The sequence below is a fragment of the Centrocercus urophasianus genome, unplaced genomic scaffold (assembly GCF_019232065.1).
Source record: "Centrocercus urophasianus isolate 14NV4802_14NV808 unplaced genomic scaffold, USGS_Curo_1.0 seq_19, whole genome shotgun sequence".
Classification (NCBI taxonomy): Eukaryota; Metazoa; Chordata; class Aves; order Galliformes; family Phasianidae; genus Centrocercus; species Centrocercus urophasianus.
The window spans coordinates 5,531,357-5,550,220 of NW_024884744.1; the positions used below are offsets into that span (position 1 = coordinate 5,531,357).

Consider the following 18,864-nt stretch of genomic DNA (forward strand, 5'->3'; position numbering starts at 1 on the left):
TGTTATCCATGGATGAAAGGCACCAAGTTATCTATCTTCCCTGGAGAAATGTGTTCCTTTCAGCATAACGTTTTGCCATTGTTCTGAGTGATAAATTCAGTAGATCAGCTGGACGTCTCTTGGCAGAGTATCGGGAGTACTTTTCTACTGGCAACCCAGTTGGTTTTTTTTAATAACTTGAAAACAAAAAAGTAGATCACTGGACTGTCATACAACCTTGAGCTGTTATTTGAGTCACTGATAGGTTATTAAAGTTAACTGGTATTTTTATTGATGGATGCAAGCAAGCTCTGATTTGAAGTCTGTGTTGCTTCCTTAGCACAATGGTTTTATTTTTCATTATACCTACAGAGGAACTGATCTTCCTGTTGGGGGAGATCTTTCACGAGGTTCTAGATTTCTGCTGTTTCTTCCTATTTACATTACTGATTCTGCTTCTGAAGCAGCCAGGGAAGATTTGAGAAAGGAATAAAGCTATGCAAGTATCCAACATCTTAAAAGCTACTTTTTCATGCTGCAGTCTTATAGCTTTACAGTGATTATTTCAATTCACTTACAAATGCAGGGAAGAAAACATTATGTTAAAAGAGATGAAAGGAAAGTGCTTATATTCTTTTGCTGTCTGATGACTGTTGGCTTGAGGTTTTTTCTGGCTCCAAGTGATTTGAATAATAAAGTAAATTGTGCAGCAGTGATTGAAAGTCTGCTGCTTCTGTTTTCTGTGCAGTCTGGTTTGGCAGGCCTTGTTTATTTTGTCCAGCATCTGGTGACATCGCAAGGTCAGTGCATATTTTTACCAGAATGAGAAAAAAGAAAATTAAGTTGGTCTTCTTTCTTTACTGAAAGTTCTTTAGTCAACTGAAATAGGGCTATTATTAAAGAAAAGCTCTTTGTCAGCAACTGCAGCAGCCATGTCCATTTTTGCAGAATTGGATCATTCTCACTTGGAGATTTTTGACACAGAGTAATTTGTGGCAACCACCAAAGTTTACTTTATGAAAGTAATTAAACAGCATACGTATTTTAAATATTTAGTTTTGTTTAGCCAGTGAAAGACAGCTTTTAAATCTTAATCATTCATGGATTTTATGGGTGAATGTTTAATTCGATGTTAAGAGCATTTGCAAGAAAGGGAGAAGCCAGTCTGTTAGTAAGATGGAGAGGCACGCACTCCCTTTTGTGATATACTTGCAGATTTAAGGCCTTTATTAGTTGAAATCCTGTATGCCACACCTTAATGCCTGGTGTTGTTTCATCAGTTTGGTTTAAACCATGTATTTGAGAATCAGACTTTGGCTTTGGTATGTTCTTTGTGACATGATCCACTATTTCACTAAGTCTATTTAAAATGTGATTAATTATGTTTTGCCTTCTCATTGAAAAAAAAAAAAAAAAAGTTTTCCAGATGGCTGAAGAAAACCATATGTTAATCTATGAGATGCACTTCTCCATTACTTGTTCCAATAAAACCCTAGTTCAATCTCTTCTATCTTGCCAGGGAAAAAATAAAAATAAAAAAAGGAAGAAGAAAACAGAGAAGAGATGGTGTTTTAGCCTATCTAAGGCGAAACACCTGTTTCACAAATAACAGAATTGTATATTTGCTGCCAAGGTACCTATGCCAATTGCTTGACTTAGGGTAAAATGGAAGAAGGAATTAGTGAGAGCCTGCAGTGCAGATTTTAAGGTATTTTTGTTTTGCTTACTGCTTTCTGCTTTCTCTTTATCTTTCTAATGTGGTTTTCTCCTTCATACTATGACAATTTTTTTGCTGTGTCAATGAATTACAGATATAGACACCTCCTCATACACCTGTAGTCCTCTGTGGGTAATAGCTTTAGACTGGCATAACTTGATAGTGGTGGCTCTGCAGGTGAATTCAGCAACCCAAGTAGACTTGTTTCCCAGTGTGGTTTTGAAGGTAAGCACTGCTTCCTTTCTGTTTTATTGTCTAGACATTGCATGTTTGTGTGTCCCCCTGAGGCTGCTGCACTTCTGCTCTTTGTGCTGTTGTATTACAGAAAGAGTGAAACAGGTTAATAGCTAGTGGAAAAGATCCAGCATGTAAATGTGAACAGGCAACAGATTATATTCTCAGTCCTGATGCAGCAGAGGCCTTATACTTCTAAATTCTCCTCTCCTCCACTGGACATTATTCTTTGATTTATATAAAGAAAGAAAGAAGTTTGGGACTCATGGCAACATTTGACTATTGTGCTTATACTGTTTGACCTAACTGCACAAACTGCCAAAGGATTTTGTTTTCCTCACTGCTTTCCTTCTGTTGTTCCTTCCTAAGTGTCTCTTCTGTGCTGTACAGAATTGGAAATGTTGTGTAGTGAAGATGGGCGAAGCTGTCCTAAGTGTTTACAATATTGACAAATATTGGCAAGACAAACTGATAAAGTTTTTCCAAACTGAGCATTACTGCTGAATCAAGAAAGCTCCGCTGGTTGTTTACACTGCACACACTGTAATTTACTTTCAGAAACAAATAAACCAAAACAACACAAATCTGCAGAGATTTATGGATTATTCATCAGAAAGGGATACTAAGTCTAATGATATAAGTATCAGTTATATATGATATATAATGATGTAAGTAACAATCAAGAAAACAGGAATATTGTTATTGTATTGTTATTGTAGATGCAGCATTGTCCTAGTTTAGTAAGCAAAACTTCTTGTATTTACAACAGAACTATTTCCCACTTTTAGTTTTATCTTATATATTTTATTTTCAATGGCAGCAAAAAAGAAATATACAATAAGTTTAAGTATAGATTCTGGTTTACTTTAAAATACCAGAAGTTCTATATTTTTATTCATGATTTTAAATGGTTTGGGTGAAAGTTGATAAATGAATTGGGTGTATGATAAAGGAAACTACATATGGAGTGGCAAATTTAGAGCCTTTAGAAGGTGAAGTATGCTATTCGATTTATTGGTAGAGGGCAGATAAGTTAGGAATAGTGGTCTAATAAATCAGGACTGAATTCTAATGCAAACGTCCATCGTATATTAGCAAGAGCAAGCCAAGTTTGGAGTTTTTAGACTTTTCTTTCTGCATTTTTAGAGCCACGTTTAATCAATTCATTAATCAATTAATTACTGTCAGGAGACCTGAGGGCAGCAAGAAATCGGGTTCAAATTAAAAAGAGAAGGAGGCAATTTGTTTTGAGATTGAAAGTTGAATGTTCAATCGAAGTTTAATCAGAAGTGACCCATTATTTGAAAAGTAGAACATCAATGTCTTTCTAATTTCACAGAATGTTTCATTAAATGAGTACTGAAAAGATGAGGTTAACTGATCATTCTAAAAGGAATATGAGGCAAATGGGATTTTTGGAAGCTAGCTTCTAAATGGCTGTTACACTCATTCATTTCTCTTCTGAAGAGTGAAACCAGAAGTTTTATACTGGGAATCCAAGAATTATTGTTACTCTCCTGTCTACCTACTGCATTAGAAAAGTATATCTTAGAATCAGAAGAGAAAACATTGTTGATCTGGATTGTTCTGTGTACCTACAGAACAATTTGCAAAGTTGGCAAATAGCCAAGAGAAAAGTTTCAGTTGGGTGAATTGGACTGCCCAAATTTTAGAGTGTCTCACAGTGGTCTGGCATGTGCTAAAATGTGCCTTGATTTCTTGCTCATCTTTGCTTGTTTGTTTTGTGTTCCTTTAAAAGGCAGCAGTTAAAATGAGGTAGTAGTAAAGGATTCCTGCTGACCTTGCCCAGCTGCTGTGGGCTCCACAGGGTTATCCAGAGTCTTTGTAAGGAGGGTTAATTGCTAGGTGGCTTCCACAGGAGAGTTCTCCAGAGCGTAGATACTGCAAATGAAAGAGAGGACTAGCATGAAAGTAATACAGTAATAAAAATCAAAGGAATTTCCAAACCTTTCATTGCAGAAGGGACTGATCAGACAAGCAAAAGGAATAGTCACAATCTGGAGAAGACAATTGGAAAAAAGAAATTGTTATCTTGGAGTTACAAGCAGGGATTGTGCTGCAAAAATAATCTTCCTTAACCCTATCTAAATCTCCCCTCTTTTAATTTCTAACCAATTCTTCTTGACCTATCACAGCAGACTACTTAAAGACAGACTCTGCTGAAGAGTATGTTTTTTCTTCATTCTGATAGGCTCACTTTCTATACCAAAGTACCACTGTCTGGTTTCCCCATAGACTTCTCCAGGGTGAACAGCCTCAGCTCTCTCAGCCTGTTGTCATAGGAAGAAACTAAAAATAACAACATGTTGTGTAGAGAAACAAGAGACAAATGTTATTTACAAAACTTTTTTTTTTTTTTTTTTTTTTTTTTACAAAGACTCTTACTATGAATTCTGTCCTCAGGAAACCTAGCTTTGAACAAAAATGAAGTTTCTCTATTTGCTTCCAGGAATATAGCAAGACTGATCCACATCAGAGCTTCAGTTTGCTTGGGGTTCAATCACACCACTTGCCTGTAAAATGCAAATACTTATGACCTAGTATTTCTTTCTATTTAAATTGTGCAAAAGGAGAAAGACCACCTGCTTCATGAGCAAAAAATGGTAAAACTTTCAAAAGTACCAGTAGATTTCATAACACGTGGAAGACAGGCCTGTGAACTGAATAAATAATGAGAGTCCCCATTAGTGGCAAGGGAGAAACTTTACATAGTACTTTAAATTCTGTGTATTCACAAAATGAGCTTTGCTACATCTTCCAGGAACAAAATTTTATCTAGATGTTGACAGTGGTTCTCTTGATTGGTCTCAAAGTCATAGTCAAAGTCATGTATGTCTGTCTGTCTGTGCTCAGGAAACATAATAGTCTGGAAAAATGGTAGTTTAGGTAAAATACTGGTAACAGAAAAAGATTTTAGCTCTTTTCCTTTCCAAGAATGTTAAGTAATGAAACCGAATTCAGTTGAACATCAAAACAGGCTTTCCTCTAAATGGTGAAGAACATAGCTAGTTCTGATAAGTTTTCCTCTTTCCGTTAAATATGTTGTATCTAAGCAATTGATAAAGAAATATTTTTAAAATGTCCAGAAGTTAATTGTTTTGTTTTCATTGCTGTGCGACTTTGCACAGCGAATGTTTTGAATCTGTTTCTATCAGTCATACCATAACTGGTGTTCTGCATCATTTTCAGCATGGTTGCTTCTTGTTTCTGTAACTCTGCTTGAGGGTGGAAAAGCTTTGATAGATGATTTATGGTAGATGTTGATAATCAATGATGTCATGTCACCAAAGAGGAATATGGGCAGTTTCTCCTTTGTCTCTGGTAGTTATGGGCGTCATGTGCTTCCAATTTGTGCTGCCATTTTACAGGCTTGCGGTAATGCTCTTAAAAGAGTGTGTTTGCATAAACTGTTTGTCCTGCAGAATAAAAGTAGGGTAGTTTTTTACGTGAGGTTTGAAAATTTGGTAGTTATTAAATTACGTGGATGACGCCACTCCAATTAAAGCTTGCCCTAAATGCTGCGACAAAAGTTGTAGGAAAGTGAGACTGTGCAGGCAAGCATATGTAGGTATTTATTTTAAAAATTGATGAATGTGAGTAAAGTACTGTTCTTTTCATTACAGAGAACTGCTGGTCACTTGGAAGTCACTTTATTAGTCTTCCTACTTACTGGTGATGACACTGTAGATAATCAGTCATTTTTTATTAAGTATCCCTTCCTATTTGTAAAAAAATCAAAGGAGTAATTGCACTTAATATAATGAATGAATTATTAGTGTGATTAGTGTGCGTGATAGCTAAACAAGAATAGCCATCAGAGACGCTGGTAAACTTTAGGAGCTGCTATGAATTTCACCCTTGTGCTTTTCTTGAATTGACGGTGCACTGGAATCCTGAGGATTCCTTTCTTGGTAACAGCAGACAAGGAGAAGATATTCACATGTAGGGAAGGAGAGCACTGAACATGTTGGTAAATGGATAAAACTCCCAAGTGAAGGGAAAATTCTTGTCTTGCATATGGTTTCTGGAAGGAGCTGCCTGCTTATGGCATGGTTGTGAGCATCAAATCATTCAGTCTTTGAAAGATACAGATGCTTGAGTTCATCCCATCTAAATTAGATGCTTTGTGAAGGCACCTAAATTGAGAAGATGGGTATGAATGTATACTTTCAGTGTTTTTGTCTCTCACTACTGGATGTGGTAAAAACATAGCACTACTAGAAATTCTAACCTGTACTCTTCAGGTGTGTGTCTGGGGTACGGGGGAATAAAAGCAGATAAAATGTTCCCCTGCAGTACGTGCATCTGGTCCTCCTCTTTTAGATTCCAAAGAAAGAACATTTGTCTAGATGCAGATAGATATGCATCTCATATAGCAGTCAGTAAGATACCTAAGAATATAAATAATGTAACTTTTTGTAAGGTATTAATTACCATTATGCAAATGATGATGAACAGGATTAGCACCACTGTAGCAGAAAAAGAATCTTCCTCAACCTCCCTTCAGTCGAATGACATGGCTCTGTAAACTAGTGCACAAGCTTAAAACAGATGAATAGATGTAATGAAATAATCTTGAAGTATGTATTTTGTCTTTATAATGAGTGACTTTACATATCGTCTCTCTGAGATCTTCCTTCTGAAGGGGAGATGACTTCCCTTATTATGCTGATATTTCTGTGACAGTTACATAACACCTAGATGCACAACTGAATGCAAAAATTTTTATGAATAAGGGCTAATTATGTACTTTTATTAATTTTGTAACATAATGGTGGAAGCTTATGACCAGAAATAATTCTCTACAAATGCATGGAAATACTGATGTAAGATTCATCATATAGATGTTAACCTGTAGAAAAAAAGTTAACTAGAAAAATTACCAACAATGTAACTGGTACTTTTGAGACCTACCTGTCTCTGAGCTTTCCTGAACATGTCTGTGAGACTATTCCAATGTCTAAGTAGGCTGTAAGTAGTAGTGCTAGAGTTGGATTCGAGCATGTGTAGGGAACTAGGCCTAAACTGAGTAGCTTTGACTGCAGCATATTGACATATTGCATTGCTGATCTGATTGTAGTGTATTTATGTCTCATGCTAGTTTGGACAGATGGCCAACAGTGCTGTGCCAGTGTAGTGCCCCAAACTAGCTCTTGGAGACTATCACGTGGTATATTGCATGTGTACAATACAATTCTGTTTAAGTGCATGTGTATCAGATACCGCCCTTGTATCCCCCACGGGTACATGAGTAACATACTTTGCTCATATGTTCCCTACTTGTTTGTATTGACAGTGAGGTATTTTTGGAGTGTAAGGATAAAAGCTTTTGAAGGATCAGTATACATCAAGGGAGGGAAACTGAAGAAATGGCAGCCTTGTAGATATGAGAAGCCTGTATTTGAAAAAGATTTGCTTTCAGAACCTTGGCAATACTGCCAAACAATCTGGAGGAAAATAAGCCAGAAAAATTGTTCATCTTGAATACAGAACCAAGAACATATCTAAATTTTATTTGGAATTCAATCTGAAAAGACTACAGATGTTTTCCAAAATGATTTTTACAGAGATGTAATGATGATATGATTTAGGTATTTCCAATCCAGGGATTCTGTCAACTTATTACTTCTATTACTATTTTATATATATACTCACAGAACATAAAAATTACTTGCAGACTTGCAGAACACTTGTTTGATTTGGTCAAGCTTCAGAACCAGTTAGGGTAATATGGTTAGTTTGCAGTTGGATTTGATGATCTTTGAGGTCTTTTCCAACCTGAGCAATATTCTATTCTATTCTACAAACCTTGAAAAATATAGTCCTTTCACAAGTCACATGGTTTTGCTATGTAACCTTTCTTAATGAATGTATTTTCTCCTATTCTTATCATTGTCCCTGCGCAGAAAAAAAAAGCATCACTAAAAGATGCTTGCAAATCTGAGATCAAGGGCAGAGCTAACTTAATCTGAAACTGAATATGGAAGCTGATACTTCCCTGGGAAATTCTGTCAGGGCTGTCTGACAGACATTATTTCCATAGAGCCCAGATGTGAAGACATATAAAAGAAGTACGTTAATGAGAGTCTTGCAGTCTTTTTGCATTCCCAATTGTATACATCTGCTAAGCTATTATGATATTCTTTATTGCACAGGTTGCACACTAAATGCAAAATCTAATAAAGGACCTTGGAATATTCTAGTTAAACAGGATAATGCTACATTTGTGTTCTGACAAATCAAAACCACGAAAGGCCTTCTGATAGGAGATGCATAACATTATGATATTGAATTGAGTGGTCTTGAGCTAACCAGAACTTGGCACAGAGCTTTCTTGAGGTGACCTTTTAGTCCTCTACAGAAAACATGTAAATGAAACAGAATATTCTAAGTATTCTTGTGTCTAAGTATTTAAGTATCTGAGTACTTTTATGTCAAAGCTCTGAGTTCATTTTGAAGAGTATATATTTCTTAGAACTACCTGTAGTTAAAAGTTTTAGAATGACACGATAGACATGCACTGATATATCCTTCTGCTTGTTACTGAAGTAACTTTGGCTGTAGTTTCTGTGTTTTTGTACTAGACTCATTGCTGTTGGTAAGTGCATTGAAAATATGCTTATCAAATAAATGGAGCATATGGTCCAATGAAGAGATTACCTAGACACTGGTTTCCTAGCTGTTATAGCCATGACTAAAGGTTCCCTGTATCTCAAGCACTTAGCAAAAGTAAGCATAATTTTAGAATGTGTTTTGCAAGAGCTATGAGGGTGTACAAAAATATTTTTCTTTCTAGTTTTGTTTCTGAACTGTTACATCAAGTTCACAAACATGGATCAATTAGATTTATAAATCTCAATTTAGGCACCTGTGTACATTTGAGACCTACTTTTATATGGTATGTTTTTGCTTTTTCCAGTCCACAGCTGGATATCAATTTATCATTTCCTGATGTCAGCAAATATGCAACCTGCTTTCTTTCTTTCTTACTATATGAGAAGAGGCAAGCATCTTGTAGAAATAATATTAAAGAGTGGTTAACCTAGGGGATATAATTGTGGGGAACTGACCATGTTAGTTGGATGATATTACTGTACACAGAGGTAGGATGTTCACAGAAGATAAAAGTGTGTTCTTTGGTTACTGTGTTTATATTTCCTCTGAAGACTAAATCCTGCTTCATTCAAGTTAGGTGGTTTGTTTTTTTTTCCCTCTAGGCAAAATTCTTTGCTGGTTTAGGAAGCATGATTACAAAGACAACTGCAGTTGCAGAAATAGTCATAAAATTTAGGGGGGATTTGCGTCTTTCAGGGACTTGGAATCAGTTGATTGGATGAGTAAAATAAATGCTATTAGTTACCGAAACTTAAGAACAGTAGGAAGAGTTGTGAAACTCTGAACAAAATCCAATAAGCATTAGGAGGAAGAAATGGATGTTGAATGCTAAACGTTTTCTGATTTCTTTCTCACAGAATTCTAGCTTTCTCTCTGAAGCTCTTTTTCCAATGCACGTGACGAGAACTGAAGAGCTGGATCCCTCCTTCAAACTGCATGAGAACGTTGCAAAGGTAAACAAAATTGAGTGATCTCATTTCCGTCTTTCTCAGAGATAAATTATGGTTTTTGAATATAGACAGTTTTGGAAGATAACCTAGTGATGTTTTCATGTAAATACTTGTTTTGCAGTAAAAAGTGTTGGAGGATTTTTCATTGAGATTCACCTTCTGAATGTTCTGTACTGTAGTACTGGTTAATCTGAATGATCAAAAGAGCTTTTGTGTCTGCTTCATTTTATGTGATTTGGTTGTATTTGTCATAGTTCACATTAAGCTTGTCATTGGCATGAATGCGAGGCATTGAGTGTTGATGGTGGGAAGTAGCAAGTTTGTTACTGTCAATTTTGACTGTAAAGTAGGCTCTGGGCATCTTCACCTGCACACAGGTGATTTTATGATGTCAGTGTTCTCACACGGGAGGAAGGGATTTGCAGTCCTGAAGATTGGTTCTGGAGATTGGTCTACAGAGGGGTTATTCCCAAACTTAATGTATTTTGACTCATCTCTCATTGCTCCATTATAGCACTACCTCTTTGTTATTCATTCATACAAACAAAACTACTCCTTGCTCTACAGTGCTTTTTCTTCACTGTGTCCACTCAAGAGGCCCTGATTTCTGCAAAGATACGTGTCTGTAAATGAAGTCTCCTTCATGAATTCATTCACTTGCACTCAAACTGCCTATAAACCTATTTAGACCTAACCAACAGATTTCTTTGTTTGTTTGGAGCTGCTTCTTTTGGAAATGTAGCTGCTGTTGAAACATTTCTTTTGGCAACACAAAAATAAACTCTCAAAGATCAGCAATATGGAAATATAACATGTAGGCAGATGAGCAGCTCTGGAAAAATAGTTACTAATGTTTCATTGTGGTGAAGAACCAGACTTTAATTGCAGTAGTAGCATGTTGTAGTGACATCTTAAGTGGGATTTACAGATGTTGAAATCTGACGAGTGTTTTGTAATGCGTATATTGAGTATTAAAGCGGAGGAATGTTTGCCTGGATGGCAGGGAATGAACACACCAGAAGTCGGTTGAGACACAATTGTTGTCAAACACATCCTCATAGAAATATGTGCTAACTTCCAACAAGCTTTTTTAGTGTTATTCAGCACTCTACTTCAGTGTTCCACAGTAACTATTGAACTCCACTACATATTTAGCTGTAGGTATTAATGATAAGTCTGAAAATACTTGGGTGTTATGAAATATGCTCACTGGAATACTCTAATCATGTTCCAGGATTACGCAGTTCTGAAAGCTTTCATAGCAGTTCCCTAACAGGGAGTTCCTCTGGAGCCGCTTACCTGATAACAGTCTTGGAATAGCAATAACCTTTTATTGATTTTTACTTTGGCAGACACCAAAATATTGAAAGATATGCCAGAAGTGACATAATTGTTTTTATAATGAGTTATGGGTGCTGACAGGTGACTCCTCAGAAAATTATTAGTGATCCTAATTATTCTGCACTTTGATTATAGAGCTGCGTAAAGTAGAACTAGCTACTATAATGCAATTAACTTATAGACTTTACATAAAATAGCAATAATGAACAATATTTTAATTTGTAGAGGAAATACCTTTTGTGTGTGTAATACACTGTAGCAGTTCCATTTGTTTGTTTTTTTTCTTTTCTAAATAAGCACCAAAAATATGGCAGACAGATTCTTTTCTTGAAGCAAATGGAATAGAAAACACTAAATTTTTGTTTGTTTGGTGAATGAAATCCACATTTTAACCAAGAAAATCATAAAATCATAGAATTGCAAGGTTGGAAACGACCTGCAAGATCATGTAGTCCAACCGTCCTCCCATCACCATTGCTACCACAAGCCTCTAAATCATATCTCATAGCTCCTCACCCAGACTCCTCTTGAACACTGCCAGGGACAGCAACTCCACCATCTCCCTGGGCAGTCATTCCAGTGCCTGACCACTCTCTGAGAGAAAAAGTTCTTCCTTATGTCTAACCTAAACCTCCTCTGGAACAACTTGAGGCCATTTTCTCAGGTCCTGTTTGTTGCCTGGGAGAAGAGACCAAACCCCTCCTCATCACAACCTCGCTTCAGGAAGTTGTAGAGTGCAGTAAGGTCTGCCCTGAGCCTCCTCTTCTCCATACTGAACAATCCCAGTTCCTTCAGCCGCTCCTCGTAAGACTTGTGCTCCAGACCCCTCACCAGTTTCATTGAGCTTCTCTGGACACGTTCCAGGGTCTCCGTGTATTTTTTTTGTAGTGAGGGGCCTAAAACTGAACACAGTACTCAAGGTGCAGCCTCACCAGTGCTGAGCACAGAGGGATGATCACCTCCCTGCTCCTGCTGGCCACACAATTTTCATGCAATAGTCTGTGAATGAGCTCTTTTTTTTTTATATTTATATATATATATATATATATATATATATAATTGAAATTATATATAAATTATTGAAATAGTAAGTTTATTGAACAGAAGATAATATCCAAATTAATATGAAAGGAGGAAAAGCCTTACAGTTCCAAAGACTGCTAGTGCCTATTTTGAATCAATACAAAAATGATATGGAGAAAAGTAATAATGCTGTTTGTTGCCAGAATTTAAAACCAAAACAAAATATCATTGTAGTCAACCAGCTTGAAACTTCTTTGCATTTCACTGAAGCATCTGTTGTATTTTTGGCAGGGATGTAATCTTTGTAATATCAAGGTGAAAACAATTCACAAACCATGTACAGCACATCTACGTTGCAAAATTTTACCAGAAGTGTTTCTTCCAGCAAATTATTACTGGCATAGCTACTTCAGTAAAGCATGTTCATACTCATGTGTTGTTCCCACTACAAATCACCTTTTTTGCTATCAGATTACTCTTTGAAAAAGCTGTGTGGCATTGTGCTTATGCATCCCAGTGGCCTCTCCTTCAAGGCAACTGTGCATCTGGATTTCAATTGATGTCTTCCTTTTTCATTTAAAAATTTCCTTGATGTGGAACTACAGGATTTGGCAGAGTGGATCATGATTTCCAAACAGCAGAAACAGAATATTATTTCAGAGCTACAACACATGTATCAAAATGCTGGCATGATGCATACAGAATGAACCTGGAATATTCAGAAAGCAGAAGTCCAGTACACCCGAGTTGCATATCCAAACCAACACCAGTGAATGTGGCAGCCTGCCCCTGCATGACCGTGTAGTGTACAAACTGGAAGTTTTTGTTCCCTCATGAAAATGTGATGCTGTGGAGTACCAATTTCCACAGATAACTTATCCAGTTAACTTTCTACAGTGATTTGTTCCTTTTGATGTCATTTTTTAAATTCCTATTATAATTGAGTCTGACAGACTTTCACGTCAGCTATCAGTCTCTTTAACATTGTTCCTCTGAAGACAGGAGTTATTCACCAACCAGCATTAGTATTGCTTTTTTAAAGATAAATTATGCTATGATTTCATACTTGCAAAATAAATTTCCAGAGCCTCCAGCCAGCAAAAAGGAGTGCAGACTGGGGTAAGTGAGAGAGATGGTGAATGAAGCCAACATGCAAGAGGAGCAGTTTGGGATGTATGAATTAATACCAAGCTGGAGAGCTAGGTTAATATCCATACTGGAGGAAATCTGCTATTGATAATTTTTAGATGTAGCATTTGACCTTGCTTTGAAGAATTCAAAATAGTCTGCAATATCACTTGGATTCTCTGTCACACGTAAAACCATCTGCATGTTGTTTTTTTAGCTGAGAAATTGCAGGATAACTTGGTTCATGTCTTGATTTTTCTGTCTGTCCTCCCACAGCTGGGAGCAGTTTGTGATATTTCAGTAGATTCCATCTGCCTTAAGGTGATATAATAGTAAGAGGCAAATTTTATTAGTAAAATTTGTTAACAAAGGTGCAGCATAGTGCTCCAATTGCCAGATGGTCTCTCCATAACTTAAATTACTTGTTTTGTTGAATAGTCTCTCATACACTGGTCTGAAGCATCTTACTGGCATTTTGTGGTTTAATGGCATCTGAGATGTGCAAAGCAGAACTGTTGTCTGTGGTGACAGTCTTACTGCATTTGTGCAAAACCAAACTTATTTGAATTTTTCTGTAAGAAAAAATAAAAGCAGTAAAAAAGCACGGTAATATTTCACAGAAATGGTTTTATTTAGCACATATTCTCTTAAGCACACAAGTGAGAGTTTTTATTTTACCCATAGCCTTCTTGCATGAAAGAACATCTAATCCAGTTCAAGCAGAAGGTAAATACAAACCTGCTGAAAACTCCCTTCTGACAATGTGTATTTTATTCTGTTATTCTGTAGTTATTGCGAACAGCAGGAAAAACAAAAGAAAGAAAACAAAAAGTGAGAGAGAGCCTGGTGATATAAACTTTGTCTGTAACTTTGCGGATGCTGTATGAACTGTGGTGAACAAGCAACAGCATTCAAAGAAAAAAAAATGTGAATTTTCTCAGCATTAGATGTGAAAGATGAGACTTTGCAGGGGAAGAAACGTGAGGTGTTCTGGCAGACAGTCGCACTGTGTTTGGCCAAACAATATATTCCCTGTGTGTTCTGGTCTAGTTAGGGCAGATATGCTTGGAATTTTCCAGTAGTTCTTTGGTCTTAAAAGCAAATAGCCTCAAGGATTCTTGCACTTTATACTTGAACTCTGGTGGATATAAACTAAGTAATAAAAACGAGTTGTAATTGCAGAACCCTTGATAAAGATTTGATGAACCATCTTCATTGGCCATCACAAATTTGTTGGTTCAGTCATAGATTAAAAACATGAACACATTTTCCACATCTTTCCTGCTAATGACACCTTCAAAATGGTGGAATCATTACCAGACAGAACTAATTCAGTTTCCCCTTATGCCATTTATTTGTCACATTATAGAAAAATGCCATGATTAGAGTATTCCAAGACTGGTTTTCTTTCTAAAATTTCTGGAGGATTTTTACTTCAAATTTTGTCAGTCAGACTAAGCAAAAAAATTAAAAAGGTAAGAATGAGAGGAAGCACTGTTTAATCCAAGTTCATGTAAGAGAAAAAAGGATGCCGTGGGCCAACAGTGGTACTCAAAATAATGGAGCAACTACTTCATCTCCTCACGTAAATTCAGCATAAATTCATAGAATCAGCCTAACACGGTAGACAAACACTGGGGCATAGTTCAACACTGAAGCTAAATTTCTGGAGTTGATATGTAGCATCTGTGTTTGATATTTGTTGGAATTTCAACTGCGAGGAATGACCAGATGGACAGTTCTGTACTAAGTATACAGGCCTTGTGAGTGCCTGTGTTAGTGAGACTTAGCTGACTTGGAAAGAAGTTACATTGCCTATGGCATTGCTTTCATTTCCAGTGCCATCTTTTGCTTATGCTGAGATTTGTAATCCAGTTGCATCTCTGGCTGTTACTGTGTGTTGCATCGGTGACAGACTCAGCATAGATGGTAATGGCAGATGTCATTTTTTTTCTTATTTCTTATTTGTATTTTTTTCTGCTGGTTGTTAATCATGAAGTTACGAAGAAACCACTGCACATTTATTGCATGTCTAATGATAGTTTTCTGTTTTGTCCAGTAGTAGCTTTGTACTGGGAGAGGGGAAAATGTATTTTACATTCATTGCTCCTACTTCAGAAACCTAAGTTTGATATGAGAGATAATGAATAATTGGACATATGCATGCATTTTGTAAGCAATATCAATACAATTTTGTATTCAGCCACTGAAATCCAACAATATCTAAAGCAAGCTAGTCTGGTAGGAACATGCCTGCGGTTATCTGAATTTTCTCCTATGTTTCCCACTGTTCTATTTTTCATGCATTTAGTTACTGAATTAATCAGAGTATCATTTTATTAATTAATTTTTAGCAGCAGTACTACCATAGCTGTTTGCTACTAGTTCACATATAATTCAGCTGTTAAAGATTAATTCTTTAGGTTTTGCATACATGTAGTGAATGCTGTCTATGCAGGAAATATGAGTTTTTCTCAAAACAAAACACTAACCTTCTACTGCTGTAGGTCCTAGTCATTTGGATACTCTAGAATGAGTTTTTCTGTTATAGCGGCAAACTGTTCATCTCTTTTCTCTCTTCCCTGATCCAAAATGAATATCAGTGTTTATGTATCATGCAGCATATAAATAGATTTTAATTATAGCTTATATTATGGTCTTGTATAAAAGTCTATTCTCTGAAGGAAGTTATGATCATATTTAACAGAAGTGTCAAATCAGAATTCTTTTCCCAGAGTATCCCTCTTAACACATTAGGTTTCATCTAACACTAATGTGGTAATAACTTCCTTTCTTAATAAGACTTAATATCATCCAATTTGCATATGGCCGAGTCTGAGGTAAAGTCAGGGAACTTAAGTATCTGCTTAAGTGCTTTATCACAAGAGATGGAAATTGGCTGCTTGAATTCTGTTCATTAATTATTTGGCTTTACAAACAACCTTCAGAAATACTTGGGGAAACACAGCTGCTATGATTATTTTTTTTTAGTTCATTTTAGCTTTGAATTCACACCAGTAACTTCCTTTGATCTACTTATTACTGACATTTTGTCTCTTGTTTTGATTTTTTTGTGACATAACTTGCAACACATTGGAGCTTTACAAGCTGTAATTTGCTTCATGAGCTCAGTCCTGTATTCAAACGAACTTTTCATGAGTTTGTTTTCTGTTAAGGAACTTTAAAATGTCAGATTACTCTGGAGGCTTATTCCTATCCTACAGTGTTTTAAGTCTTGTCTTTAAATGTCATTACCTAGCTTAGCATCTAACTGATAGCTGAGCTCTGCTGGAATTGTCCTCTTTGTGCTGAGCATTTCCTGGAATTGTGGCCATCTGAACAAGGGAATAAAATGTCTGCACAGTGGATAGAAAGAGCTGTCCTGAAAGATAGCTCTTAGGAACTCACCCATTGTGATCTGAGTATGGGGATAGCAGCAGGAAATTAATAGTAAGAATGAAGCACAAACTTAAGTCAGAATAAAAATTCTTCTCTTCAGCAGTGGAGCCTCTAACAACGGCTGCTTACCAGAGCAGTCCATTTGGAATGTGAAGTCTTCACTGCATATTTGCTGTGAAAATCTGATTCCATTGGCAGATTACTCAAATTGCTTCATAATTCTGCTTGTGTATGAAAATCCTGATGTGCTTAGTAGAAAAAAATCTTGATGATGTTTTTGTAACACAATGCAGTCTAAGAAAATGCACTTTGCTCTTGTTCTTAGTTTTCTTTTATTCTGTCTCCAAAATGTTGATATGCAACTCTTTAAATCAAATAACTGAAAAGCATAGAATTCCGTCTTTACTAATAGTTGTTCTTGAATGAATTATAGCAAAATTAATATGAATAAAACCTTGTCTCTTAAAAGAAAATTGAACAATGCAAACCGATTTTGTAGAAGTCTAAAAGCTGAGCGACAAAACAAATAAACACTTAGGGAAAAAAATACACCAAATCAAGAAAGAATATAAAATAAAGGTATTACAAAACTCCAGGAAGAACATCTTGTTTATCGATCTGCTTTTATTAAGAGTGTGGTCAATAACAATAAAAAATACTGCCAATTTGCTGACAGACTAGCATTAAAGCGGCTGAGATTAGACCAGTTAATGTAAAACTAAGGATAAGTGACTATAGCTGTAAATTAGAATTGTAAAATGGATTCAGATGTAATCCTTTCTGTTCCCATTTTGAGTCCAGAGAAAGGATCCCATGTGCATGAGATCTAGGAGGCCAATAGCACTAACCACCTTATCTGCCAGCATTTCCTTGGGACAGGGATGGGTATAATTTTTAGCAATCTAACCATCAAAACAAAGCAATATGACAGATGCGCTTTTCATTCGGAAAGTTTTTTCAATATTCTAGAAGACAGAAGTAACACATATCCGTACTCTTGTTCATGTAATGTTTCTGCAGTCATCTTTACAGTGAACACCAATTTATTTTCTTTTTAGAACGTATAAACTCGCCTTAGAACCAAAGTTTATAGGCTTTCATAGGCAGAGTGACATCTGTTGATAGAAATACAGTTTAAAAACTTTATTTTAAAGTATGTTGAATCTAAGTTCAAATGCTATCTTTATTTCAACAGATGGAACAAGCACTGAGTTGGCAAAATATTCCCTCTGCTGGCTTAATTGAGCTATGTATAGACATGGACACTTCAAAATCCAAATAGTTGTATCAAAAAATAGTCCAGTTATTTATATTTTTGTGGGTTTATCATTACATTTTAATGTAATAGGGATATATTTATATATATCCAGAAATATGTAAAAATCCAGAAAAGTGGAATTTTGTAGCCCAACATCTTTACAGTTGTACAGCTTACAAACTGACAGACATTTTATCACATTTTTTTGTAACACGCAAGGCAACAAACAAAAAAAATTCCTGGGCTTCAGCTCAAATTGTAATACTTTGCTATTCTAAGGGCTTTATTGCTTTTTCTTCAAGAAAAAATGGCTTTAAGCTGAGAACTGCACAAAAATATTTTTTTCTCTGTGGTTTGTTTCCTTGCTAAATCATTTTGAAGAATGTAATTTTAAATAAGATAGTTGCATCTGTCTAGGTGCCAGGCTGTGTTAATTTTTCAGATTTCCCTGATTAGTCCTCTCTGTCAGATAAATGGATATGATGTAAACAGATGAGCCCAGATCTAATTTCCATTATAGTACTAGTCCAGGTTACTTCAGTGGAGTTCATTCTGTCTTCAATCAATATATGAGCCAATGGCCTACATGAGTTGTGCATATAAAGGAAAATATTTGTCAGATTTTAAGCTATTCACAAAGTGTGTAAGCCTGTAAGTGCAGATGTACTTTCAGACATTCAGGTGCAAAATGAGAGGCAGCAGCTGCAAGCATATTCATTATATTTCCAAACAAAATCTGTAGTTTATTCCATTTTGTGACTATAAGATCTATTTGAAAATTGAGTTATGATCTGTATTCTGCATCCCATCAGGAATCAGCCAGTACTTTGCTGTATTGACACTGCTATGCTTGAAAAGGGAATTTAGCCCCCATGCTGAAAAGAAAATGGAGGTATGCTTTGAGAGTAATGCTTCTCTTATTTATGCATCTGAAAATCTTGATTAAGCTCAGTGGAATCAGTGCTCTGCTACAGAAGTTCCAGGTATTATAAAATAGCATAATTAATTGAATCAACATAAAATGAGGGGAACATTTCTATTTTTGTCTTCTTTATTTTTACTTGAAATATGGAGAGCACTCCCTTGTGTCTGCAGCACTTATGCTCAGCATGCTGTGACCTTCGGTTGTTGGATTTTATTCTGTGGCGAGGAGGAAAGGATTCGGCAAATGAGTTTTTGAATAGAAACTCTGTATGTTC

At 36.1% G+C, this 18,864-nt stretch overlaps 1 protein-coding gene across 13 annotated transcripts in view; it reads left to right on the top strand.

The window, feature by feature from the left end:
* NAALADL2 (N-acetylated alpha-linked acidic dipeptidase like 2) overlaps positions 1-18,864 on the top strand; it is a 387,619-nt gene that overhangs the window by 321,081 nt on the left and 47,674 nt on the right. For all 13 annotated transcript variants that reach the window (XR_006169131.1, XR_006169130.1, XM_042820506.1 and 10 more), the window contains one exon: positions 9,424-9,519. Coding sequence is in view for 11 of the 13 variants with exons in the window: in XM_042820506.1 (XP_042676440.1) it covers positions 9,424-9,519 (96 nt within the window). In the remaining 2 variants the exon portion in view is untranslated. The remainder of the gene's footprint in view (positions 1-9,423; positions 9,520-18,864) is intronic.